General features: G+C 39.9%; 4 protein-coding genes across 4 annotated transcripts; 3 read left to right on the top strand and 1 right to left on the bottom strand. All coding sequences in view use genetic code 11, as the record gives it.

The window, feature by feature from the left end:
• Positions 1-362: 362 nt before the first annotated feature.
• On the top strand, positions 363-2,870 carry EGR_09692 (N(4)-(Beta-N-acetylglucosaminyl)-L-asparaginase; the record flags this gene model as incomplete). The annotated part of the gene is made up of 5 exons (XM_024498941.1): positions 363-674; positions 1,049-1,331; positions 1,596-1,867; positions 1,937-2,071; positions 2,703-2,870. 5 exons carry the CDS (start codon positions 363-365, stop codon positions 2,868-2,870), a joined length of 1,170 nt encoding a protein of 389 aa, XP_024346643.1.
• A 2,105-nt stretch (positions 2,871-4,975) lies between these two features.
• On the bottom strand, positions 4,976-9,733 carry EGR_09691 (hypothetical protein; the record flags this gene model as incomplete). The annotated part of the gene is made up of 11 exons (XM_024498940.1): positions 4,976-5,104; positions 5,237-5,356; positions 6,415-6,653; positions 7,474-7,618; positions 7,746-7,930; positions 8,748-8,830; positions 9,001-9,086; positions 9,155-9,226; positions 9,304-9,390; positions 9,426-9,499; positions 9,538-9,733. The coding sequence occupies 11 exons, from the start codon at positions 9,731-9,733 to the stop codon at positions 4,976-4,978; spliced, it is 1,416 nt and encodes a 471-aa protein (XP_024346642.1).
• Positions 9,734-15,996: 6,263 nt separating this feature from the next.
• EGR_09690 (Tegument antigen) lies at positions 15,997-20,751 on the top strand (the record flags this gene model as incomplete). The annotated part of the gene is made up of 3 exons (XM_024498939.1): positions 15,997-16,155; positions 17,288-17,376; positions 20,418-20,751. 3 exons carry the CDS (start codon positions 15,997-15,999, stop codon positions 20,749-20,751), a joined length of 582 nt encoding a protein of 193 aa, XP_024346641.1.
• A 3,123-nt stretch (positions 20,752-23,874) lies between these two features.
• On the top strand, positions 23,875-24,222 carry EGR_09689 (Tegument antigen; the record flags this gene model as incomplete). Its single annotated transcript, XM_024498938.1, has 1 exon — positions 23,875-24,222. One exon carries the CDS (start codon positions 23,875-23,877, stop codon positions 24,220-24,222), a length of 348 nt encoding a protein of 115 aa, XP_024346640.1.
• Between the last annotated feature and the right edge of the window lie 2,131 nt (positions 24,223-26,353).

Here is a 26,353-nt window from a genome sequence, read left to right as displayed (position 1 = left end):
AGCTCGTGTTGAAACGTACTTTATCTGACCCTGAGGACAAGGTGTGCTCTGAAGATGCATACCCCCGTTTACAAAAGTACTAATAACGAATCCCCAATTCTAATCTAACCACTCGTTCCAAGAAAATGAGGGTTCATGCCAAAGAAATAGACGCCGGATATATCACGTATAGGACGGTTTTCTTCTAAATTTAGCATTACGCATGGCCTTTACAATACCACTTTCTGTTGGAATAGCTGGGCGTCTGATTTATTACCGAACGAGATCACAATGATGTGTCGTTTACATCGGGCAAGCTGGGTTGTTTACACACCACAAACAATGAATGCTAGTGTCTGAAGTTCACAGTCTCATAAACCACCATGCTTCGTCTGTTCGCTCTCTCCACTCTCTGCTGCGCCACCGTCCTGGCCACAAACCACATTGTCTTTTGGTCCCAGATTAGACCGTATTCCGGGCCTACCGTGATTAACACGTGGCCTTGGAAGGGGGCCAATGATGCTGCTTGGGGGGTCATCAAAGCACCAACAGGCTCAGCGCTTGCGGCAGTGGTTGCTGGCTGCACCGCCGCCGAAGAAGATAAAAACATTGCCTCTGTGGGTGCAGGAGGTTCGCCAGATGAAGATGGCAATACCACGCTTTCTGCAATGGTGATGGATGGAGACTCAATGAATGTGCGTTTTAATTGAAATATCTGCTTTGCTTACATGTGTAGATATAGACTAGATATGTTGCCTTAGCTAATGGGGAAATCTGTCACTAACGATACTTAAAATGCTGAAGTTAGTTAATGGCTGTACATCAGTTTTCAGCTCCCAGGAGATTTCAAACAAATTATTTCCGAACATAGATTGTGTTGTGGAATTCATTGAGCGGCTCAGACAACTTATGTTGCTCATAAATGTAATGAATGTAATGTGGGGAAAAGTATCCTTCTTGGGACATCATAAAGAAATAACCATATGATCAGAAATCTCTATTTTTCTGTTACTGACTATATGCTATTTGACTACAGCAGCATAAATTCTGGTGGAGTTTTCCACTTTAGGTAGGCGCTGTGGCAGAAATGGGTTACATAAAGGAGGCTGCACAGGTTGCTTTGGGAGTGCTCAATTCTACTCGTCACACCCTTTTGGTCGGTGAAGCAGCCACGCGGTTCGCCGAATCCCTCGGCTACCATCGAACTAACCTCTCCTCAAATGAGTCTACTGAAGTCTGGAAACAGTGGAAATTGAAGGACTGTCAACCAAACTTTCGAATACCCTATTCTTGGATCCCAAATCCTAGGAACAGCTGTGGACCCTACCAATTTAAGAACAAAAGTTGGGCTGGTAAGTTACCACGGTATGTGAAATCTGTGTAGAAAAACAAGTAAAAATTAGTAAATGTAAAATTTAAATCATCCACTGCAATTTTGAATTATGGAGATTTATCTACACTCATAAGCGACCACTGTGACGGCAAGTTCATTTTTAGCATTAAGAAATCACTGGAGCCAATTAAAAGTGATGAAATCAAGAATAGCCTTTCCCATATGTAGTTATTACCAAATAAGTTTACATTGTTTTGCCTTGCTGAAACTTTTACTCTTTAAGACCTGGATGTGAAGCTATATTCATACTGTCAGCTAATCACGCTAGACATTGATGGCCAAGTTCTGCGGCTCACTTTTATTTCACAAGCTTCCCTGAGGCGTAGGCAAGAGTTAGGAATCGACAAAGCAAACCATGATACAATCGGCGTCATAGCGCTTGACAGACATGGCAAAATGGCAGTTGGCTTGTCTACCAATGGAGCGCGCTTCCGCATCCCTGGTCGCGTTGGTGATAGTCCCATTCCTGGAGCCGGTGGATTTGCTGACAGCAGGGTAGGCTACTGACTAGAAGTTAAGTAGCACTATGTTCACTTCTCAAACTGCATTCTTGCTGCCGAGTAGATTGGCGCAGCTGCAGGAACCGGTGATGGGGATATAATGATGCGATTCCTGCTCTCGTTTAAAGCTGTGGAACTTATGAAAGCAGGAAAACATCCCAACCAAGCGTGCTATATTAGCCTACGATCTGTTCGCCAGGTATTGACTCAACACATTCACTTGACTAATTTTACAGTTTCATGGATTTCCCACTAGTAAGCTAATTCACTAGTCAAATAACAATCACGAGTATCGGTAGCTATAACCGCTAAAATAAACATGATCGTTAGCAAACATTGTTGGACTGTGAAAAGAAAGATTCGAGAAAAAAAGTTGCTGATGACCTATGTGGCAAGAATATTTGGGAGCCTTTGTGAGTAGTAAGTCACGAAAACTTGAAGTACCGTTTGAGTAAGCGTTAATTTGGCTTTGAGGAAAATTTCATGCCATTTTTCTGAATTTCTTAATTTGAAATAAATATGATTCCAAATACTGCTCATTTGGATTTGAGTACTATTAGTATGTGGGAATGGCTTTTATGAATAGTAAAATTTACAATTATCTGAGCTTCTGGCTTTTGAATGTTCAGGAATCTGATCAACCAGATTGTGAACATAAGTAAGGCAGGCGAAATTTTAAGCCTGTAAGTGTGGAATGTAATCCTATCACTTTAAGTCCAGGCCACCAACATTGTTTAGATTTATAGTCGCAGTTTTTCAGCTATTGACAACAAATGTAGTGCGTAAAGCCTCTCTCCACCCAGTTTCAACTAACATGATGGATTGTTTAGAGAGGAACTTGGTATGGCGCTTTAATTGCCCTGAGAGCTGATGGTCAGTATGGCGCCGCGTGTGTCGGATTTAAGGATTTCGCCTTCATCGTTCAAAACCACAATTCTCTACGCGGTGGAAAGGTGATCAAAGTCAAGTGTATACCTCCACATGACCTTCACGACTGAGTCGTTGACCTATCCCAAATTATCTCCTACGCTTGATGTACTCTTTTGGTCCTTGTGATTTGGCTTTTGGAAAATTAGGCTAGGTGATTCAGTGTTGCACCTACCCTGAATAGACATGATTTAAAAACGACTGCTTTTTGCACAGCCTTTTACTAGTTCAATATAAATAAATAGAAACAAAGTGAATTATTAGAAGCCCTTGGATGTCACTTATTTAGATTTTTGAGGAATAAGTAATTCAATACTTTGGGCATACTGAACAGAGCACGGATAACAGCGCGTCTCCAACAGATCTGCTTTCTACGGGTGTCAGCCGTAATTACCTACCTCTAACTGGAATGATCTTGTTGAAAATGGGTATGTTTTACCAATCAATACTACCATTATTTGGGTCTTGATTTGGGATTTCATCCTGTTGGGGAACTGTATTGAAGGAGGGGAATGGGACGCTCATGGTGCTGGAGATCGGATGATGCCTTTCACGGGGAACGTCTCGTATTCCCAAACGCTAGTTGTAAGAATATTAGCCTGAAAGCAGAATTATTTAATGAAAGACAGGATCAATGAGTTCTCCCTGAATTAGTACGAAGTCTTGGTAGCATGGCAGAAAATGGGTTACTGATGTACAGAAGCGCTTGGGCAACTGACGCCCCGGAGGCCAATCTGTAAGGACTCAAGTGTCTGCATAATTAGGGTTAAACTGACAAAAGCATTGCATTTCCATAAATATATGAGTATTCACCACTTAATTTCATTTAAAGCATTGAGAAATACGGAGATGATTGTAAAATGAATCCTCGCATTTAATAATGTTCAAATATTACCCTAATCTATTGAAGCAACTGTCGTGGGTCAACTCGTCTTTTAATCAGATAATAGAACAATTTAACTAATGTGGTTTGAATCTGCAAGAAGCCTCCACGCCTTATTCACGTAGTTGTGAATAAAAATTGTTTAATGCATGGGTCGCTTTGCCTGTACTGAAAGCCTCGCGTCGTGGGCACCATTACTACAATTTCCACTCCGATCGAGTTAAAATTAAAGCGTTCACTTAGGGATTCTAGACGATTTATTCTACAACCTGGCAAGCAGATGTCCATTCAGTAAGGTTTTTTTACCTAAAATCCAAATAAAAAGAAAAAATAATCTTGTTTGAGGTATATGGAGAATAATGCTGCTTCTACTGGGCCTCAACTTTCTTTGAGACTGATTTGGCAAAGGCATAAAGAATTAAAGATGTGTGATTGTTCCTTATCAGACCCATCGTGGAGTTAGAAAAAAAGTTATTCAGATGTCAGAGTTACGATTACTGAAAGGCAAATTTCTAAAGTATTCATTAGAATGCATTATCCATTCCAAACTTATGGGGTCCAATTCACTGAATGGGACTAGTTGGGACATACCTCAGCTGGCCAGACAAAGCTGTAAGTGGCGCATAGCCACCCACGCTTTGAAAGCAGCACTGCTCCAAGTACAAAAAATGCGTCTTGGAAACCCCACCCCTAACTTATCTTACTCAAGCACCTTTGTACCACCCTACTACGATGATTTATTTACGGCATGAGACAATATTCCGTCAGGTGTAAAAGAATACCTTTTTTTATGGTCCGCGAACCCCTTTGCACTAAAACAGCATCACAAGACTGAGAAACTCGGTCCCTCAATTGCTATGCACAGGTCATTCTTCGAATTTTGATTCTTTGAGGCTAGTAATACCGAGCTAGACAATGCAATAGTTTACCTAATAAATCCACTTTGCTCACCATACTTGAAAAGCTTGGAAATTAAAACCAATCCTATCTTTAGGAAATCCCGAATAGGTTCATGTAGAAGCTCCAAAAAAGGAGCTTAGACACAATTTACTCTTGCTAAGGTTTCCTAAAAGCCCAATAAACAACTGAACTAGCAATTCCAGTGAAAAAAAGAACACCTGAAGCACAACATGGTCAAGACATTATTTATTTAAGGGGCATTTCCTCCCCTTTATAATACAAATTACCGAAGTACTTTTTAGGCATCCCAATATCTTACAAAGTAGCATACATTATGGAGGTAAATATGACAATCGTGATATGAAATAGAACAGCACATAAAGCGGAGATCATTCAAACAATTCTCGTCACCATTTGGGTCGATTGGTGGTGTAAAACCCTTTCTTGCCATATCCTGAATCTTCCACTATGGATATATTCCTCCATCTTACCCTCCGTCAACTTTTCTAGAACTTCATTCACCTTAAATAGAAGAGGTATGATTCGAGTAAACGGAAAAAGCCCTCAAGTATTCAAAAACAACCAAGAATAGTGTGATACGCTGTCTACAATGCTTATGGGCGCCTAAAACTGAGCATCTCTTAAAGACCTTACCATTAAAAGGAGAGTTTCCAACGGAGAAACCTTCGTTGACGTTGGCATCGATGTGCCATGCGGAAAGTCCAGCGCTTTAGATAGAGCTTGCAGCCTCATAGTCGTCGTTCGGCCTCTGCTCTAAAGTATCATAGCAAAGAACGAGACCTGTCCATAAGTGAATACATGCGATTGTCACCCGAACCTACGGCGTTAGTGATGTGTTAAATGATTCCGACTTTCAAGTATGTAGTGTAGGATTGCAACACATTAATTGTTTGTTTAAATCAGTTTTGGTAACAGGTGCCTTAGTAACTTCGCCACTGCACATCCGCCTAGCGGTTTGGCGTCTGGGCTATACCCCAGCTGTACGTCGACAATACGTATTCTGCTCGAGTATGACGTCTTCTAGCGTCTTCAGAGAAGCCTCTGGGTACTACAGAATAAAGCACCCTCTTTAGTAACGAATTGAAGAACAGGTATTTGCTGTACCTCCACTTGATTATTAAAAGTTCCAGCGTATTATGATGATCTCTCACTATTCTAAGGAAACTTTTTAATTTTTGGCGGTTTGCTTTTAACAGGCGACAGACAGAAACACAGTCAAAAATTCAAAATACAACTGTATCTGCTTCACGGTTAACTGTTGGGCTGGCATTACTTAAGGGATCATGACACCCGGCCAATCGATCATAAAGGGACTTCTCTAGTCAATGCTTGGGTGGAAAGCTGATGAAATTCGCTTACAGTTGCACATCGGAAGGAGAACCATTGGGCAAAATAGATCAAATTACCACGATGCAAATTCGTGCATCAAAGGTACAAAAAAATTGATCGAACAAAACTATGCTATCCTCCCATCAATGTAATCATCGGATATTGTATCGAATGAACATCACCTATTCACTCCTCTCAAGCCGTGAAAAATGCACTAGACAAAATTTTAGCTCTCTGTTTATCAATCATATTCACACATTGTTAACGGAGTATAGCAGTCAAGTACTGTGATGGTTAATGCTCTCAAGAGAGCTGTTTAAATGCTTGATCGCTCCACTGCCTATCATTTGGAATTACTTAAAATCGGGATTAGAAGTTCCATTTAGCAAAAGTGCTTAAAACTGCCCATTAAAGAGCAATAATTTAAAGAATGGAGAGGGGAACAAATTAGGCTTTCTGAAAACCAGAAAGAGTTAACTTACCCGATCGTTTACAGGGTGCCTACGATACTGCTTATCGACAGATAAGACTTCTTTGGGAGGTGAATGGGGAGCAATTAAAGGAGAGGATGAGGGGGAAAAGACATCACTGCTTGGGTGAGAATCGCCATTTCTGAGTTGAATACGATTCCCACTCTCATGCACTGCGGATTTCAGTGCCTGCTCAATCCAGTGAGTCAACTCATCGCTTAGCGCAGAATCCAGGGTTTCTGTGGATTTTGCTGAAGATAAATAGGAGCACACGCACGTTTAACCTTTTCAATCAAGCCATATTTCACATACGACGCCATGAATAAAGTACACTAGATCTTGTTTGGCTTCAACAACACGTGTGTATACGCATTTACATATAGCATACTCAAAAAATGAGTCAAACGCCGAAAGCCTAGTGCCAAATAAGACGGGCAGTACCTGCTAGGGTTTGATTGAGATTCTGCATTTTACATAAGGTATTACATAGGTGAAGTACATTTTTAAAGGCACTAGGCGTGATTTCACTGGTTGGATTTTTGAAGCACATTAAAAGAAATAATATCAAAATCCAGTTGTGCTGAGTGCTCCGTACTTAAAATGCAAATAAATACCGAGGAAAATTCGCAAAAATCCGCTACAAATCAAGCCATTAATTCTGACAAAACGAGGCGAAAATGAGGCATAGTATTCCTTTGCTTTCTACAGTTTTCTTGGAGCTATCAGCCGTGATATAGCACCTAGGGGGAGAAGAAATTACCGATGGATTACATCATGTTCTTATGTGTACTCAATTTTTACTGCTCTAAGATATTGCCGTTATTACAACTAGGTGGTGACTATTAAATAAATAATCGGATAACGAGATGGGATTTGTGCAATAATTCTCCGCTATTGGTGGAGCAAAACAAACTAAGATTAGGGTAACGAAAAAGGGGTTAATCGGCAAAATATTGCATTGGTTGAGTAAAAACAAGTTCCCTTGAGGCAGTAGATATAGAATAGCTTAAAGATGAAAAACCTACCCATGATCCATGAAATGATGGAGCATTAGATAAAAGAGCAATATACCTTCTTCAGATGTAGATGAATTTCCCAACAGTTTTGAGAGGTGTTTGATGAACTTTCTGCTTTCGTTAAACTGTTTTTCAAGAGCCATTTTGTATGCTTCCAAGGAGATACTCAGATCATCCGCACGATCCCGTTGACTCATCTCCTGTAGTTTTAATTCAGTGATGCTCACCCACCAGTAAAATTTCAAGGCATAAGAATACATAAACTAATAACGCAACGTCCTACGTATTTTAGAAGGTAGCAGAACTGATAAACAATGCGTGTCTTACATTTGCCTTTAGCTCTTCAATACATCTCTTAAGATGATCAACTTGAAGTGAATGAGAGCATCTGCACTTAACAGGTTCTTTTGCTGAGCTCTCGAGCGGTAGCTTGGCGCCTCCTTCATCCCCATTTGGCAGCATAGAGGAGGCATTTACCTGTTTTAATTCTGAAGAGGTGACCTCAGATTTACCTTGAAAGTGAATGAGTAAATAATGAACTTTTGACAAACACCAATTTACGCTCTATTTTAGGATTTTTTACTCAAGATACGTCAAGTTGCTCTTCTGAAGGACATTTTAATTTTGGATATTTGAAATATGTTAAGTGAAATTAGTCCTTTCAACTATTTTATTTCCAAATGTTCGAATAAGTTTCAAAGGTTAGTTACAAGACATGAGTTTAACATTTGTCAAGGAAAAAATGATAGGCCCACACGGCAAATACCCATACGAACTTCTGGAATCAAATTCACCGCGTTGATTTGCAAACCAAGTACTTCTCTAAAAACTGCAATACCTCCGAATCAATCTGCGTCGTGATCTCAGTGTTTTGAAGCAACGATTTGTGTGATTACGAATTTTTCGATGTGTGATGCATTTTAACGATGCATGATTCACGTATGGCACCAAGCATCTGGTAGAAATAATGTTAGAGTTAGCTCAACCCCGCAATAGAGTTGCTTAAACTGCCTAATAGAACACGAATTTCGGCACAAGATCTGGTGCAACGTGCAGTGGGTCAACAATATTTTTGATTGCTCAGAGTCAACATCGCTTTAGACTGAAGCTATGAAAAGCCCTCTAAAGTTGTACTACCATTTTAACAAAGAAAACTCCATCAATCCTTTGCTGAAAACTTTAGGGAACCCGTTATTTTCAGTGCTACTAGTCATCGCTTTTGCTCTTCACAAAATCCACATTAAACTTTTTCAAATAAATTTATTATTAAAAGGACACATTATATCAGAGAAAATTAACCCTTATATATCACACATGGTGAAAACTTACTCATAAGGCCCATTTTTGATTCTTTTGGAGCTAACTGAAGCTCAGAAACGGTTTTGTGCAGCTTTTCATTTTCGTCTTTCAATCTAAACGACAAATTAAAGTGTGAGATGAAAATTTCCTGAAACTTAAAGCAAAAATAACTCTTGTAGGAGACATATAAGTGAAATAATGCAAATGAAATTCCAAAATAGACTGCACCCATAAAAGCATACGATAAAGCATTAAGAAGCATAGATCGGAAACTCCTCTGTACCGTTTAAAACAGTCTTCCCAAGCAATTTTTAAACTGTCTAATCTGCCTCGAGCGAGTGCCAGTTCACCAGACAGACGTTCGTTCTCCTAAATTTTCATTAAAATAACGGTCATATGCGTAAAAGGCTTATGAAAATGAGGCAAGTTTTGCATACCTGTTTCAATTCAAGCTCCTGAGAATTAGGCATCTTGGCGCCTGTGCTACCATTAGATTCTAATACATTCAGCTAGAGTGACAAACACAAAGGCACATAACTAGCACACGAATATATATATGCCCTAAATCGCAAACAAACAAATTCACTTCTCTTTGAAATATGGAAAGAGCTTTCCTTTTAGATTCCAATAACTGTTTCAGTTCCATATTCTCCGTTCGTAGAATGGATAATTCCTATAAAGATCTCTGGAATCGCTATACCGACTTACGCTAGCTGCTGCATGTAGTATCGCATGTAGACGATCAATACAACGTGCACATGTGTCTGGAGAGCTAAATAACCCTAAAATCAACAGATGGAAGCGTTAATAGAATATCTACTTGCTTGCTGGCATCCAAGAGAACAAACGGGTTTATTGAATTTGCACGGACACAGTAATTCACTACTCGGTAAGGAGGTTCCATCGGGATGATCATCTGACTTATGAGTTTGGTCGTCGGTCCCCGACATTGAGTCGTTTGTTGCAGATTTGGGCAAATTATTTGATAGATCAGTTGTCTTAGGAGTTACTGGCATAGGTCCTCCACTACAGCCCAAATTGTACGCTACCTGGATTACTCAACACGCAAACAGCACCAAATATGTATTCAGGGGAACTTCAAGGTAGAACACAAAGTATGCAGCAAGCATCAAATCCGAATACTCGCGAGTTATGTGGAGGACTTAAACAAAGCACGGTTTATAAATTATTGTCGTGAATTTATGAGCTAAGGCTAATGTCTACAAAGTAAATAGTTAAGGTAGCATCAAGCTATGAAAAGCCAAAATTGCAAATAATGTTGGATGCCAGTTCAACTTAGAGTGGCCAAACTATTTTGCACTAATATGTTTAGTGCGTTTATTTTATGGACGGAATCTCGTTAAAGGGGTAAAAATATTGAACACAGCTGAAACTATGTAAGCGCATATTATATTCATGAATTCAAGGAGCTTTGTCCCTCACTTTGTAGCTTCATTTAACTCATTTCTTTAGGAAGGACTATTTTTAACTCACGTGCGAGGCTACAGGACATTATCCCACTTTCATAATATCGGATTTTGATGTTAGGTATTTTCAGGTATTTTTTTGCAACCATGTTGCTTCTTTTTTCCTCTATTTTTGTAACCTTTATGGTGCCCACCTTATAATACTTGCATAAAAGAAATTTTGACCGCCAAAAAAAACGAATCCGCGCTAGAAATATAGTAGAAACCGCACTGGTTGGGACGTTTGTGCTGGTGAATATATTGTGCAAATAAATATAGTCTTCTTGTAAAGTCCTTGCTTGTTTTATATCATATCACCAACTTTTACTTTCCCTTTCACCAAGCACTAGAAATTTTTCTAAAATTCCTCACTTTTAGTTATACAAATCATTTCTTCTCTCGACGTTGCAACAGATTTTGGCCCTCCGCTCTACTCTTTTCCGAAGCCGTAAGAAGACATTAACATGGCGGGGAAAGTGTTACTAGCGTGTCGAGGAGCGGAGGCTACGGACATGGAGTGAAGGCCAAACCGTTGAGGGGAAGTGTAAAGTGGGGGTGATTTAATTGCTTACCTAATAGGGTGCTGAGTTAATCGAGCTGTCAATTCCTCACGATAATAATAAAAAGCAAAATCAGGGCTGCTTTTTCCGTGTAATTGCATAGGCACTTCCACTTATGAGGCTTTAGAGGGATTGGCATTTTACTACAAGAAATGATGTGACCGAAACCCTACAACAAAGAGGTGTGAATCATAATTGCTAGAAATGAGGAGCTCATATTGTTTAGTAGAATAAGAGTTAACGTCCTCTTATATCTGCAAATATACCTAAAAAAATGTTTGTAAATGCCTATTTCGTTGCACCTTGGCAGACCGAACTAGTTTCTTGATGGACGAAATGTCAATAATACCCAGGGAGGCGACAACTTTTGAGTTTCCATAGGACTTAGGTCGTTTGCGTAATCCTACGCTTCACAATAGGGTCTTCTCCTGACCAGCCCTCATGATCCGGAAGTCTGAAATCAGAAGTAGAATGGAAAACGGCGAAAACGTTCTGATAGCGGTGCTGGTTGGCCTTTTCTTTTCACTGCAGGCATGGCCTTTGACAGCTGACTCGAACGCTCCAGATTTTAGCTCTAGTTCTGCGCCCAGTCAAAAAATAACAGGCCTTGTTTAGACGCCCCTAAGACCCTTTCTCGACTTCAGTGAAAGCCAACACAGTACAGGATAATGAGTTTGGGAAATGCTGCACCACACTGAGTCAACGCGTTGCCTTTCAAAAGAAAAAGGTAATGGTCAGAGCTTTCTTTAATCTCAACTGAATGATAGGAGAAGGTAACGAGGATTATGCAAGGGGCCTTCAAGACCTTGCAAAATGAGGCTTTAGCTACTTGTCATCAACAGGATTGAGTCGATGAATAGATAGTAGCCTGATTTAGAAACGAATTTCGTCCGCACATTAGGGTAAGCGAACTCTGAGGCACAGAACCCAACTCTAGCAGTAAGTTAAAGTTCACAGCAGAAGGATGACAGGAGTTGGCTACTACTCCTGGCATAGCCACAGCAAAGGTCCACCAAATGCATTACCATTCGACCAAGTACGTCTGCATCACACCTAAACTTTATGTGAGCCCTAGTTTTACCTACAATTCTTGCTTCTAGACGACTTCCAGTTATACCTACAAATCCTAGGCAAGTCAGGAATATCATCCATTTCCCTTCTATACTTTAGTGTGTTTAGATCAATAGTAAATCTTGTAGCTCTCCTGTCCGGTCAGCAGACGGAAAGGAGATGTCAGTGGATGATGAAACATTGCTGCACCTTACCATAGGCAAAAAAAACCTGAATAGTAAAGTCCCTTATACGTCCAGAGTTATCTTGAGCAGTGGACTCTGGGGATTATTTTTGCCGTAACATCAACGGTATTTTATACTTTGTTAAAGGCACCTTCTCTATTCACCATAGAATTTCTTTTACCATTCAGAACCACAGTGATGCCTAGCAACACCCTAAAAATCTTTGTCAACAGCTTATTTACATTACTGACAACCTGAAAGCAAAACTTTGAAAGTTCTCGACTATGTTCATGAATATTTTAACGGTGTAAAGTTCTAAATTTTGGGGGTAGCATTGTAAATTAAACGTGCTGGAGATATATAAAAATCCAGAAAAATACTTCCACTTCTTAAATGTTTCAATTTTTGTGTGGCTGATTCCCAAACATTTCAGGAATAGTGATCTTGCCCACTACTCCCTGATTGGCTATTTATCAGCGTTGGATGCCCTTTAAGCCGTTTAGTCACTAGTCGGCCGGCAGACTGGTACACGCAAATCACAACTCTGCTTACTTATGTACACCACAGAATGGAGGTATCTTCTCTGAAGTCTTTACCTTCTACTTATTTGGCTGGGAGCCCTGTAAGATCTAGGCTACACGCACGCGGATACCCCAGGCTATAACAGAACGCATACAACCCCCTGTGAGTCTAGTTGGCTAGGCGCTCAAAGAGATCACAGGGCCTCTCTAGTTAGCATGGGCTTTACTGATAGCTCCTCTAAAGAGAGATGCAAGCCTTCGTCTGCGCTTTGATTCTGGAAGGATAAAGTCAGCAATGGAAAAGGAGTTCCCTTGCCTTACCTCATCTCCATGTAGAAGTTAAAAATGGGATATTTTGCAGTGGAGGTACCCAAAAGAGAGATCCAATATGGCATTCCAAATGCCTAGTAGGCTTCATGAATTCCAAATGCTGTGTTGCTTCGGCAACTTCTGAACGGCTTATGCAATTAGCACTGAATGAGATTTTGCCAACATAGTACAGTGTGCCTGTACGACAAACTCATTTTCAATAGGCGTTTGCGAACATAATGCCAATCATAAATAAGTGTCAGTGTCCACGAAAATCAGGTTTGACACTGGATCCAAAGAAGTGACAATTCCTACAGCTCCCGATAACCTTTTGGAGAAGTAATGTCCTGCCAAACGGGATGGAGATGACAGAAGACCGCATAAAACGTGCCAGGAATTGGCCATCGCAGTTTTCCAGGTTTAGCAAACTACTATTGCCTCATTGAGGAACATCATCATATCTCCAGCAGTATGAGGGCAGCGCATTGCCTTCCCCAATATAGCTCCCCAATGGGGCAAAACTCTAAATTTAGGTGCTGGTGCATACGCAGTGGAATTGCCGAGGCATAAGAGAGACCTTTGAATCAAATATCTTCTCAGATGCATACAGCTTCAATGACTGACGTGGCCAATTTGTAGGTGTATTTTTTAAAGCGCAGACAGCGTTGTGATGGCCGACGCGGAAGTTTGACCAAAGGGAGCGCTGAAGAGAACTTTAAACGAAGAGAGTGGCTATGAAGTGCCTTGCCATTTTGTTCAAATCTGCATTCGAGTAGGCGGGCACTTGAGTGGCTGCAGATTGTACCTTCGCTCGTCAACATGGCCTCCGGACAGTGCCTGTAGCCTCAGCTCTTCTAACGATTTCTTACGACTTCATGGAAGACTCGGAGGATTACAAAGTTATTATCTTTGTAAAAAGAACTTTGAGCACTTATAAAGACTTCTCTATGCTTTTCAAATGTTGATAAAATTTACTTTCATTAAAAATAACTCTTCATAGAACTCATTATTTGAACCTGAACTTCAAACATGCTACTGACCACTTATCAGCTCTCAAAGTCGACGAATACTGCAAATATTTGAGAATTTTACAAAGAAATCGCCTTTATGTAGTTTTCTTCATGCGACGTTGCGGTGTAGTTTTCTACCAAATGCGCGATTTGACGATGACTAAGACCCGAGGCTTCGACCCAGCAACAACATTCCTGCGATCCTAAGGTGGCCAGTCAGCTTAAACACGGAATTTTGTAGGTACGACAAACTCCGCCACCGAGTGCGCACTGATGTGTTTACTTAGACGAACAGGAAAGGAATGAGAATTCAGTGCATACCAAATATTTTGACTTAATAGACAGCACAGAGGTTCCGTTTCTGCATAGCTGTCACTTGATCCGTAGCCTGCTACACGATTTGTTTTCCAAGCAAAATCATGGACAATAGCAGAAGTAGTGTTGTAGACGAGCGGGTTGCTTCTTTTATTTCCTATACACATTCCGATAGATCTAGAGAGAGTGTGTTAAACGTAGATGGATAAATGGGGAGCAAAGAAATCGAAATTTAAATTAAATTTAGGTCTGTTAACTGCTAAATAGACAGTAGTTTGAGTCCATAAGCAAATAAACAATAGCTGCGGAATTTAAATCGAGTATGTAGTAGTAACTTACGCTCTGGACCAGTCGTATTGCTATTCTAAGTCAAGGAGTAGAGCAGCCACCTCTACTGTAGGCGATTTTTAACACACGTTCTTGTACATGATCATCTGAAGTGTTCGCGACAGCACAGAACTTTAACTCGACAAACTAAAATGCTTGACAGGTTTCTGAATCAGCTGAAGGTAAAGAATGCCATTGATAAAGGCAATCAAGAGTCTTGTTGTGCCTTTTTGCTCCTCCTATTGGACAGGCTGGGACTAATATAGCTCATACAACTACCAAAGCGAAAGCCTATCCTGTTCCACCTTATAGATTGTCGAAGGACCAAAACAAGCCTCTTCCATTCCTTCTCGTGGATTTAATCATCCTAAAGGTTCTACATTCTTGTGAATCTGAGAGCCTTGTGCTCAAACTCATAGGAGTAATCATATTAGTTTAAAAAGAGTAAAAAAATAGCTCTGCCTAATTCTAATGATACGCGTGGCATGAAGTTATAAACAAGTTTGTTGTTTATTTAGGTCAGCTGGGATCAATTTGCATTTTTTAAATTAAAAATCACAAAAATAGTGCAGAGAAAGGATGCTGAAATCACTTGGCCATTACTCAGAAAGAAGTGCGCTTCTCGTTGATGCGCCTTCATTATCACCTATTTGCATTGGCACATCGGTTGAATTGCCTCCTGATTTCCATAGATTTTTCACATACTACTCTGGAGAAGCACGAGGCGTCGATACAAAGCACTCAGCAGTTAACGTTTCCCTGCATTTGTCTTCCTGTTTTTGCCCAATATAAAGGGATTGGACAGTGTCATTAGCCCCGGTGAATGGGGCTTGAAGAACCTCCACTCTGAATGCAAATACATAAGATTAGTTTAAATTCCACTTGCTTTTTAATTTACATATTTAGTGTGATTCACTAAACTGCATGTTCACTGATATCAGGTTGTTCATAAAGGTCACAATTTCATCATCCCAACCGGTTAAATCATGTGACACGAAAGCAGTAATTTTAAATTAATCTGGATCTTTTTCCAAAATGCTAAATGGTAAAGTCTGAAGTCTAAAGAATTTAAACACTTGGACTGAGAATGTATTGCCAACGTACAGAGGAGCTAAGGGGTTGCTGGCATGGACAAGGGCCATGCCTCACAGTGGAAGTACAGTGACTGAGACTTAAGCACCCGCTTAAGCAAAAGGAAAATTTGAGCGAGCAACCGAAATGTCATGCTGTATTTAGTAGACAGCCTTACCCAGGGGTAGTTTTTTATTCTTTTCAAAAGTCTTGTTAATTTAACTGGGTGCTGAAATTTAGCCAATTACCCTCAACTTTGATTAATTCTCTTGACACTTTAAAATAAAAATTGATTTGATCCAAAGATTATGCTGATGTGCCACATTGGCAGTGTCCAATAGCTTTAGAACCATAAGTCCATGGTGAGGTTAAGGTAGATCGTTACCTGCGCATTCGTCTGCACCGTAGTAATCATTCCCGACACCTACACGCAAACACGGCCAGTTGGTTCCATCGTCTGCAGAAATGCATCAGGGTGGCGGAAATACCTTGGAGTTGGTTGAAGTCGACCCATTCACACAAGCCTTCTACGAGATTGACACTGACAGTGACGGCATCATAACCAGAGCGGATTTGGAGGACTTTGTACAAAAGAACGACATTGAGGATGACACACTCGTGCGAGTAAGTCTAATATCTCAGATGAAGACATTCATTTGATTCGATTTATTGAAAGATTACTTTCCAGCCTACTTTTGTTAGCGTAGGGCTTATTTTATGACATGATATATTGAAATTGCCGCTTTATCAACCATCGAATTCACGCCCTGAAAGTATCAAAGATATGAACTAGCTCTTTACGCTTGAATCGAAGTGAAGCATTATAGCTAGACTTCTTTTGTTGTAAGTAAAATACTTTTTCTCCCGTTTAGCTGAAGAATTAAAGCTAACATTTAGACATAGGGTTTGTTGCAAACGAGCTCACAACTCATCCATTAATTCTCATGCACCGTGATGAATGCAATCTGGATGAGAGAGACTTTCAGTTCATGTGGATAAACTGAACAAGAGTGTCCAATCGAAATAAATAATTGTGGAAGGAATTTTAACCACTTCTACGTTTTAAAACCTAGGTTTGTATGATAGAATCAATGACAAAGTTTATTAAAAATACCTTGATACGTTACAAAGGGTGGCCACATTCGGGTCTTTTACCAAAGGATGGATTTTGGAGACTAGGAAAGCCACGACTGGTTCATGAAGTTAAGGGCAAACTTCTTAGTACAATCATTAATGCATTCAGATGATTTCTTTTCACTAAGCCGTGAAACAAGTCACTTTGAATATGCAAATATTACGATTTTACCCTGTTCAAAAACCTCAAAATACCAGGTCAACCTTGCTAACGTCATTGCACTTGATAAATTCAGATTGGTGTTTGGGAAAAGCAGAAATTTAAGGCCATGTATGGAAGTAGCTTTTGCAAAAAAAAAAATCACTTCGTATTACTTGTACCAAAATATGCACTCATGCACAAAATCATAATTTTCAACACCTCGCCCCACTTTACCTGACCATGAAAATTCTTCTATGAACCATTGCAAGTGAGAAGTAATAGAGAAAGACCTAGAATTTTTCACCAAGAATATTTTTAACGAATTGTTCTGTACGTGTCATAAAGCATTTATTTTACTGCTTGCATCACAAAAGTGTAGGTAGTCTATTTCTCTATTTGTCAATGAAGAAATGTAACAGGGATCGACGGAAAATAATAAAGGTGTTCAACATTAAAGGTGATTGTTTTCATTCCCTTTAGTCATGGGTCAAGCTGTTTGAGCCTTCTGAAGGTGGCTTTATAACTATGAAGTTATATCGGGAAAAACTTGGTCTGCTAGAAGATGACAAGTAAGGTGCCTTTGTGCTTATTATTTCTAAAATTCTCCTGCTCAATAGTATGCAAAATTTAAGGATATCCTAAGTTAATGTTCCGTAAAAAGGATCAATAATTGATGTTATCAAACGAGTGGAAAACGAATGTTCTCCGGCTACCTCATTCATATGATGAACTACACAATATCAGTATTCGCTCACCCAAAGGTTACCGTGTAAATTCTGAGTAAGTATTGGCGGTCGACTCAAAATTTTGCGCCAATCGCGTTAACGACGCAAAAAATCACGGTCTTCATTCCAAGTAGACTACAACCGCGTGACAGTTTTCTTTTTATGGCCTTCTAGTAGAAATAAATGGATACGAAAATCTGCAACGTCCTTACGCCTCCTTCTGCCTTACTATTTGACTACTTATAGATCTTAAATCACATTCAATCACTTTGAGCTCCATGGTATTTAAGGACATTAATTTAAAAGTATTGCAAGAAAGAGTTGATTTGAATGGCGAAACATTCAATATATTGACAAATACTTTGTCCTACGTCCTAAAGGCCATTCGGATTTATTTTTGCACTGCTAATTACATGGGATTGTGTACGCATTTCCTACCTGATTACATGAATTATGTGAATTGGGAGGATATTTTAAGATAAGCGCATTATTACTAAATACCTTTTAGCAAGTAGTCGATGCGTTGTTCATTTCTCACAATGTTTAGTTGCGTGGTTACAGGTAACAAAAGCGCCTGATTTCATCACTTTTGAATTTGCAATTTTCGTCCATTGTGTATTTGAGTCTAGGTAGACCATAGTAACTCTGACTTTGTAAATAATGTCATACCATCTAGGATGTCTGGGAAGGCGATTATATGCCAATAATACCCATGGCAGGAAGCAGCACTTAACTCCTTAGTACACGTTTTCTCCAACACAAAATGAATTACTGATGTGCGATTAATGTTAGTTACAAAGCAGGTTTTACAGAATACTGTAAATTCTTAAAGCAAGCAGATCTGTAGATGTTCATTTAAATTGTTACTAACCTTCACTAATAGCCGAATCGAGCGAACACGAGACTCCAGTATTCAAACCTTTTCAACCAACACGCAAATTTAAAACTTGCTTTGATATGAACTAAACACTTTTCAGCACTTTCTCTTGCTAAACTAAAATTTCGGGCTTATTGAGGGTTGTGAAAATGTTTCACTTTGGTAATACGTTTCCAGTTTCTCATTTTAAAAGGGTCGCCGAACTTCAATGCGCCTCATAAATTGCCAGTCGACGATAAGGCCCACCTGGCATTACCTTAATGTAGATTATGCTTAATAACCCAGTCGACAATTGGACTGTCAAATGAAATTCCTGTTTAATCTTCACTTAATAAACGCACAAGACCTCCGGAGTTATGGAGAAAGTAGTATACCTTTCAGGAAAGTGTTGCTAGAATTCTTAATTTATCAACCGGTTTTTCTCGCCGTAATCTGTAATTTAAAGGTGACGAGGAATTGCCCGATAGTGAAATTATCACTAGGATGCATAAATAAGAACAGACAGGAAGGAAAATATTCAAAAATTTTCCATCAAAGACGTCTGCAAACTTGTCCAGCCATGTCAAATATCTAAGGAGTGTGGTCAGGTAAATCAGCTTTATGACATTTAAGTTGCTTACAAATTTCTTGAAGTAGAAAGGAGGGGCCATGTCTCTTCATTTTATAGGTTTGCATTTCTAATGTTGATTAATCAATTGAAAATTTTTAATATTTTGGCTTATAAAGTCGAAATCACCTTGGGTCTTTTATAGCATCACATTGGTCATTGCGGTGCTACTAGTCTTCCCTAAAGTCGAAGGATATGTGACTGTATGATAGGAAATGTTTTGCTGACGTATAGTAGAGGTGAAGTTTCTGGTACGGACCAAAGGCAATGGGGCTGTGTGGAAGTCAATTTGTCAAACTCTGCATTCGACTGTGTGGGCACTTGAGTCACCGCAGGTTGTGCTTCTACTCGGCTGCATGACATCTGGGGCATGGCAGTAGTTTCTCAGCTCTTCTGTACGTCATTAATGCCTTTTCTGCCATGCCACTGCGACTTCTTAGGAATCCAGGAAAGACTCGGGCTCTACATAACCACTGTTTGAATTCCATGGGCATTTTGAAAAGGAAATATTATTGTCAAGTTGACATTTTGCTCATTTTAAAGGGTCTTTAGTTGCGTTTAGCAAGTAATTCTACTTTAGTGAGCTTTATTTCCAAATAAAACTTCTCTTTTATGGTCTGCGCATAACTCACTTTCGTAGATTTTAAGAAACCCTTTTGTTTTAATTAATTCCCAGAGCCTACGAAGAAGCCCCCTTCTTTTGCCTTACCTGTAACACCTTGGAGACCAATTTCATCGTAATGATCATGTTTTAGTGTTTCTCTTTTCCCATTACACCACTTGCTTAGGTTTTCAAGCCTTTGATGAAGTCATGACCAGCCAAATTGGTATGGAAGAACAGATATTACTAATATACAGAAGACCTGAGAGGGCTGAAGTGTCTGCGTGTTTAAACAAGACACCAAATCACTACACTTATGACGAATAAAAGAAATTAAACGGCGTAAATCGTAATCATATTAACCTACATTACTGTCCTGTCGGGCATTCGAATATCTGTTATTAACTCGACTGTGCCAAATTCAAGCAAACTTTGATAGTACTGATGAGGTGCAATTTTAACTATTTTTCTTGTATTGATATAAATAGCTCTTTCATATATAATGTCGTGTAAATTTAAACTGGTGAATATTTTTATGTTGATGTAGGAAGTCAAGAAAGTGTAGTGTTTATTCCACCAAACCTGGGCAAAAAATTCTGGATTCTGAAAAAGAAGATCCCGCTTTAAGCTTTAAAGTAACGTTAAAAGTGGCGTTTCAAGCTTGATAAAATTAAAGTGGTCTACGATATTTGAGCTGATGGGAGTTTGCAACGCCCAATTTATGCGAAACCCTGCTAATAGATTGCTTCTATTCACACATACACACAAAGGCGCTGCTCCAGATCTTTGCTATTGGGTAGCTCTGAAATGCAGAACTACTCGGGGCTGAAGAATCCCAAAATTCGAGTCATCTCGGCCAGCATGCCAACTGAACGTCAATCGGAGATCATAGGACAGATTTGCCACTTTGCCTCTAGTGGCAGCGGTAGCAGCAGCAGTAGCGACTCAAAGTTTAATGAGGCACAAATGGTGGCTGATTTAAAGCGATGGTTAGATTCGCGGTATGGACGGGCCTGGCATGTTCTTCTCATACGTGGTGCCTACTGGATGCACTATTCACATGAGATCGACTGCTCCCTTCAATTCCAACTTGGATCATATGTGTACCTCCTGTGGCGTACACCTGCTGGTTAGAACTTAATCGTTCCAACTTCACAACATTTTTTCCTTTGCATGACTGTGTGGCTAAAAAATTTTGGCAAACTATCATTTAATGGATAGTATTTGATGCGCTTTTATTCCACTTTGAACTTTGCTACTCCTTCCAATAAGGTAGGATGCAAAATGCCTCACGGCCACTATCTTGAATAGGTTGGAAACAGCATGGAGGCCTGTTTACATTACTAGGAATTCACCCTTCGGTATGGTGAAGTAAAGTGACCAACTTTTGTCCAATCGGGCACTAGAAACGCCTTATTAAAGATGAGCGAAAACGCAAATTTAGCCATGATTGAATTGCAGTGTTGGAAGAAGCCATAATGCTAGGACAGAAAATATATTACTGACGTGTAGAAAGGCTGAGAGGTTGCCGACATAGCTTGGGTGCCAGGCCACCTAGCAAAGTGCAATAGAGGAGCCTTAAGCGCCCCTGTAAGCCAAACGTAGTGCTCAACAATCGGAGTATTATAAAATTACGAATAAAATGTTAAAGGTTCGAAGCTAAGAATAGGACATTACTAAATTGCTCATATCTCCCACTGAAGAGTATTTAGCGGATCATAGAATTCGTAGCAGTTTGAGAGAAAGTATTGGAAACAACCTGAAGACCATGCTGGAGAGCGGAAGCACAATCTGCCGACTTTAGCACCTGCGTAATCGAATGCAGATTTAAGCAAACTAAAGAAGCATGGCAACCATCACTGACACAGGTTTTTATTTTCGAATTTAAATAATGATATCGATCTGATAATAATTGCCACAATTCTACTTCTTGTTGCTTCTTCAAATAAGAGATGACAAGAATTATGGAGTGATAAATTGTTTCAACATGCTCGCCAAACGGATCAGCAGAAAGTAGAGAAATCTAGTTCCCAAAACCATGAATAATGTACATTCGTCTCATCGAAGTCCAATTTTTGAATAAATAAAAGGTCTTTTAAGTTAATTTGGAGTAGTGAAGCGTGGGTTATGAAGAATGTTTTGGAAGAGTATAAATGGACCCAACACTCGATTTTGCATTCATGGTTTAGGCATACTATTTATTATTTAGTTGAAAATAAAATCAATGATTGAAGAAGAATTTTTTAGTCAGTGGAAGGATTATGTAGATTTTACATAAACCGAACCAGCTGCCAGGTTTTTCAAACATACTTCTTTATTTTCCCGTGACAAATAAGAAACTAAGGTGGCAGCCTTGTGGCACACTGTCTGAAACTCTACTTTGTACGTGTGCCACCACAGAGTAGAGATAGTTAGGAAACGTATAACCTCGATTGGAATGGATTAGCTTTGAAGGGAAAGACTTTTTCCGGATAAAGATATTTCTCTAAGTGTGCCCAGTCGGGGACCAATGTAGGGTAGAAATCGCACATGGGTGCAGTGAATGGAGGCTGCTTCAATCCCACGAAGTCGGAAAGGCCCTTGAAAATGATATGCGAAAGCTCAAGAGTAACGGTTGAGTGGGAGGAAAGAATGAGGAAGGTGACTTGATTAGCCTGCTCTAAGGTGCATCATGACCATAACTCTAATGAGTGCGCCACCCAGCTGCTTAAATGACGCTGCATAAGAGAGTAAGAGAACTTAGAACCTACTGATATGGCCCCTGGAGCATAGCCTCGAACGGGAGTACAATATGCGGAGACTTAACCACAGTATTGAACAAATCTGAGGCATTATATAGCGCCTCTAGTATCTTAAGCGTCGTCCTTGGCTCTGCTCTTAGTCACCCTATCGCATCGGCCACCAAAGCGTAGTTGTTGCTCAAAAAACTACTGGCTAACCAGCCTCGCCAGCGATCGAATTTGCCTACAACTGAGCGAATGTTTAATCTCTTGAACTTAAAGTTACAGATTCATTTCGGTAATTCCACTGGGTTTGGTTATACATCTGTGTCTACATCTCTATCTTGGATTTCCTCCTGTTGTAGAACTGTACTGAGATAGAGACGATGCGGTGTTCTCATGGTGCTGGCTACCAGGCGATGCTCTACAAAGAGGCCATCTCGTTTGCACATTGCTAGTCGTATGGACACTGGCCCAAAAGCAGATACATTTTGTTAAAGGCGGATTTTAGAATACTCTCATGGGGATTATGTTTCTTGGCTACTCTTTATGGCCTCTTTGGTGCTCACCCACGTATCTATCCGGGTTCCATTCAGTTAATAGAGAGGTGGGGGAGGTATTGCCAGTTGACTTGATTGACATCTTCATAAAAGTACCATAAGGACCTCCGGAAGAAGCTTTTCCAGGTAGTTTACTGCTGGCGTCGCTCTCTACAGTCATTAATAGTATTCCTACAGAACACAGGGCCGGTAGTCACCGAAGTTGAAGTTGACTTCATTTAAAACCCTCCTATTAAGAGCCTTCACAGGTTCTTCCATCAACGATAGGCATCTTTCTTCTGCTACCACTTTCGGTTTAGCATTCAGCGCTAGAAATCAGGATAGCCGCCCATTAGGATCAGGTTCGCTTGCTGCTGCCACCAATGTGGCGCTCTGAGTCTCGCTGACGTATCGGAGGACTAAAGGGCTACCGACATGGTCCAGTGACCATGCCGCCAAGTGGAAACTAAATTTCATTAGGGTTCAAGTACTCGTGTAGTTATGCGCATAGTTAAGCAAAATTTTAAACAATTACAACTATTTCTAAAGTCCCTAGCTAATTTTCTCATAATTTTTTAAGTTAATTGATAGATTTCTATATCCTTTAAATTACATATTGCGCAGTACTCTTTCCTCGAAAGAGGAAATACTGAAATTTCATTGCTAAATCTTCCCTTCGTCATGCTTCACTTTTAGGAATTTTAGAAGTCGGGGATGTTTTTAAGTACGTGGAACCTCTAAATACCCTTAGTCTTTAAATAAATACAGTGTCTGTATAAATAGGGATAGAAAATTGCATTAGATTCACAAACACATTGATTTTGTTTACGCATGGATGGCGATTGCGTTTGAGCTCTGCATGCTAACTCCGCATATTTGCAATTAGCATCACAAAATCCTTCTACAAGTGGTAGGATAGGCCCTTACAGGTGATTTAATTAGAGGCAGGTTTGTCAAGGTCGCACTAGTTGGGTCAAAATCACGAATTAGCCTGGATTATGGCAGGCAAGGGGGTTCGTTCCACACGTATGGAGCTTCCGCGCAATGTATCCATCATTTCAACTAGGATGGTGTATAAAGATCAAGTGAAAATAACCACCAAGGCTGTAGAGATCCTCAATCGCTGCAGGAAGCATGAAAACATGGAGATGTTTACCTCCAAACTAAAAGCGTATCTCGACGACAAGTATGGATTAATTTGGCATGTAGTCTGCACCACTGGCTCCTACTGGATGAATTTCGCGCATGATGGTCCATGGACGCTCAATTTCAACGTGGACGAGTTCCAGATCCTCACGTGGAAGACACCTTTCAATGAATCCATGTCCCATTCAAAGCTGCACTAATGCCCCGGTTTGTGTTTCTAGTGTGATTAGGAATTTTAACCCTTATTTTTGATCGGAGAAATGTGTACGTGTAAAGTTGTTATTGAAAGCTTGACTGAAATGCATTGGTGGTGTGTATTTACAAGAATGCGAGCTGATTCCTGGCTAGCTAAGACAAAGATCATGCACAGAATAAGGCGACACTATAAAAAGTATTAAAATCTTTGTAAAAATCCGTTCTTTTATGCATTGATTAAGTGGAATTTTATGTATTAAAAGATTTGTGATGCGCGCACTTTTATCGCTAAAATGTGTTGAAGGCTCTATAAACAGGAGAGGAATTTATCCCGAAAACTCCGCATGTGGATGAGAAAGAGCAGTTTTCTTGTACATCTGTTGATTTCTCCACTCCTTAGCACGCTAAGAAACAGCAAAATATAAACAAGACGTCATATTTGTGATAAAGTCAACAATTAATGCATAACCTCTCCGATCTGCTTTGGCACAATTAGTGAGGGATTTAGGTTGAATACTTATGCATAAAAAGGATTTTTCTACATAGGTTCCACAAACAGCCCTTTTCTGTGCATTCTTTTCTCGATTAAGTTTAAATGGCCTGGAAAATTCTAGGATAGTCAACATATGTTGGGCAAAGTTAAGGAGAATACAATCTTTTACGACAGCCTTAGTTGATTAACATCTGTAACACTTTATTGGTCTAATTGTTCCGGAAGTCATCCCCTGATTTCGCGTTTCAGCAATATTTATGGATGCAGCCATCTCGCCTGATTAAAATAAAGTTCAAATAGGTAGTTGGGCCATTGAACGAGGAGTTAAGGTGGGCGTTGAGATCCCGAAGTTTTCAACAAACCTGCTGCCTAGTCATTTTGCGACATTCGTTTTTAAAAGACATTGCTTAAAGTCGTGAAAGAGTTTGCTAAAATTTATAGATGTGTAGATAAACGATTTCAATACGTAAAATAAAACCATAAAACTAACCAAGAAAAATACAGTGTTGCAGATCTCTTTCCAACTTCCAGTTAAAGTCTCTTAAGTTCAATTTAAAGGATTTAAAAGTTGTGCAAGGCCAAGGAATTAACAAATTCTGATCTTCAGGAAGATTCTGTAGTAGGTGAAACACCCTATTCCTCAGTGATGGAGATGGAATATGGGCCTTCAATGCCTGATTCCGACCTGAGTAATCATTTACTATGTATTTTACTATAAGGAAATGTCACATCCCGAGTCTTCTCACTGTATAGAGTAACTGAAACTACTGGCATGGTCCTGAGGCCATGCTACCAAGTGAAAATACAATCTGTGGAAATATAGATACCCATTCAATTAAATGCGGATTTAAACTAGCTGTCAAAGCTGGCTTTTGAGCGTCAATTTCGGCACTACCTTTCGCCAACATCCTGCGTTGGCCAATACAACGTAGACTTAAAAAACAACTTCCGTCAACTTGTTGCACCAATCGTCATTTGTGTAAAACTATGAAGATATTCTATTCCTTGATCACAACATCACAGATGTATTTCGTCAATTCCACTGGGTCTGGACCCGTATTTGCGTTTCCACCAGCATTTGCATCTGGAGTTTCATCCTCCTGAGAAGCTGAATCGGAGAAGGGGAAACGCACTGCCCTCGTACTAGTCAAGATCGGGTGGCGCTCTACAAAGAGGCCGTCTCGTGTCTGCAGCGCTAGTAGTAAGTACACTAACCTAAAGGCCGGATCTCTTCATAAATGACAGGGGCTAAACCAATTCACAAGGATAAAGTTTTGCGTCTATTTCTACCTGCCACCTAATTGTAACTTCAGTGCTGCTAATCCACTCATCTATCTGGTTTCCGTTCACTTAGTAAAGAGGTGAAGGAGGTACCACATGTTTACTTAATTGGCAGCTTCATATATGTACCGTACACAGCTCCATAACGAACGTTATTGGATAGTTCACGGCTGGTGTCGCTCACTTTAGTTGTTAATAGCATTCCTACAGAATGCGGGACTGGATTGGATACCGAAGTTAAGGTTGGCGCCGTTTCAACCTTTCTGTTAAGTCTCCACAGTTACTCTTCTTTCGTCGCGTTAGGGCTTGGCATTCCACCATATAAATTATGATATTTATATTTTAGGGTTGGATTTGCTTGC

This window comes from Echinococcus granulosus, assembly GCF_000524195.1.
Source record: "Echinococcus granulosus chromosome Unknown EG_S00161, whole genome shotgun sequence".
Classification (NCBI taxonomy): domain Eukaryota; kingdom Metazoa; phylum Platyhelminthes; class Cestoda; order Cyclophyllidea; family Taeniidae; genus Echinococcus; species Echinococcus granulosus.
This window is presented reverse-complemented; position numbering and strand designations above follow the sequence as displayed.